This window comes from Galeopterus variegatus, unplaced genomic scaffold, assembly GCF_000696425.1.
Source record: "Galeopterus variegatus unplaced genomic scaffold, G_variegatus-3.0.2 Scaffold2606, whole genome shotgun sequence".
NCBI classification, from domain to species: domain Eukaryota; kingdom Metazoa; phylum Chordata; class Mammalia; order Dermoptera; family Cynocephalidae; genus Galeopterus; species Galeopterus variegatus.
Window position 1 is genome coordinate 7,141 of NW_007728717.1, and position 1,177 is coordinate 8,317.

The following is a 1,177-nucleotide window of genomic DNA, read 5'->3' on the forward strand; positions in this document are numbered from 1 at the left end:
CACTGTGCAGAGAAGGGAGGCCACAGAATAGTTGGCTGCATTTCTGCTGAGGATGGCTCCCCGAGTCATTAGCCTGTCCCCCAGGTAGTGGATAGAGGCCACTTAGGACTTTAAGTGCTGGAGAGGGCAAGGCTAGATCCGTAGGTTTTGGAATGTGCTGGTGGTACCTTTCTTCTGGGTTCATAACGGACCATTCAGAAACCCAGAAGGTCTGGGTGGGCTGGCCAACCATACATGAACACCAGGTTTGGTGGGAAATAGTTCCAAATTTGTGAACAGAGACCTGAGCGGTATTATTTAGGATGAAAGAAAATGGTTGGTTGTTTTCAGGCTGGTAATAAGATGGTGGGTTTGGCAGAAGCTGTCTCAAGGACTCCTCAACACGTCTGGGAAGCCCCCACATCTGGAAATGCATCCATTTTTTCACATGTATCTCAAGAAGTCTCAGCACTTCTGGACTAAGGAATGGCAGGTTTGTGGGGAGGACCATTTGAAAGGCCATAGGATGTGTCAGGTTAGCTATCTCTGGGTTCAGGGACAGCAAAGTGTCCTCAGAGTTCAAGGATTGCTGGCCTTCATCACCGTGCACAAGTTGGACGTTGTTCTGCATCACCTCCTGATGGTTTGCTGGAACACTAGGCTCCTCAACCCCTGAAAAAGGGATAGTCTCTGGGCCTATCAGCACATATGGCACTTGAAATTCCTGCTGTAGCTGGAAATGATCAGCCCAGTAATCTTGTATATTGACTGTATTGGTTGACTGAGTAGCTGATTGGGTTAAGAATTTCTGAGTTGTGGATTGTGCCAGTGTTGGGGTTGCAGATGCCAGTGAAATCTCTCTGGTGTCCTGGGAATGAAGCCCCAGACTCTGCTCAAAAGATACACTAGACATGGACAAAATATCTAGGCAAGAGGAGTCCTGGGATTGCCCAGATAAAGTGGGAGAGATCTGGTTGTTCTCACCCACCAGCAATTGCTGAATCTCCAGAGCCACAGCATTGCAGGTTTGGCAGCAGGGATCTGCACACAGGAGCCGCCGCACACTTCCCTCCTGAGGAAGCCAGCCCTGGCTGGGAAGGGAAACATGGCAACCGTTAATGATGGAGTGACATCTGCCTCCTTGGAAGCGTGTAGCCTGGGGATTGACACTGGTTTTTTCTAGTCTTGTAAGTCCTGG

The 1,177-nt window shown here is 49.4% G+C and overlaps 1 protein-coding gene across 1 annotated transcript in view; it reads right to left on the reverse strand.

Moving 5' to 3' along the window:
- Positions 1 to 1,177, reverse strand: part of LOC103598429 (protein FAM205A-like) — a 6,160-nt gene that overhangs the window by 2,995 nt on the left and 1,988 nt on the right. Inside the window, exon 4 of the mRNA XM_008582420.1 lies at positions 4 to 1,070. Coding sequence (XP_008580642.1) covers positions 4 to 1,070 — 1,067 coding nt within the window. The remainder of the gene's footprint in view (positions 1 to 3; positions 1,071 to 1,177) is intronic.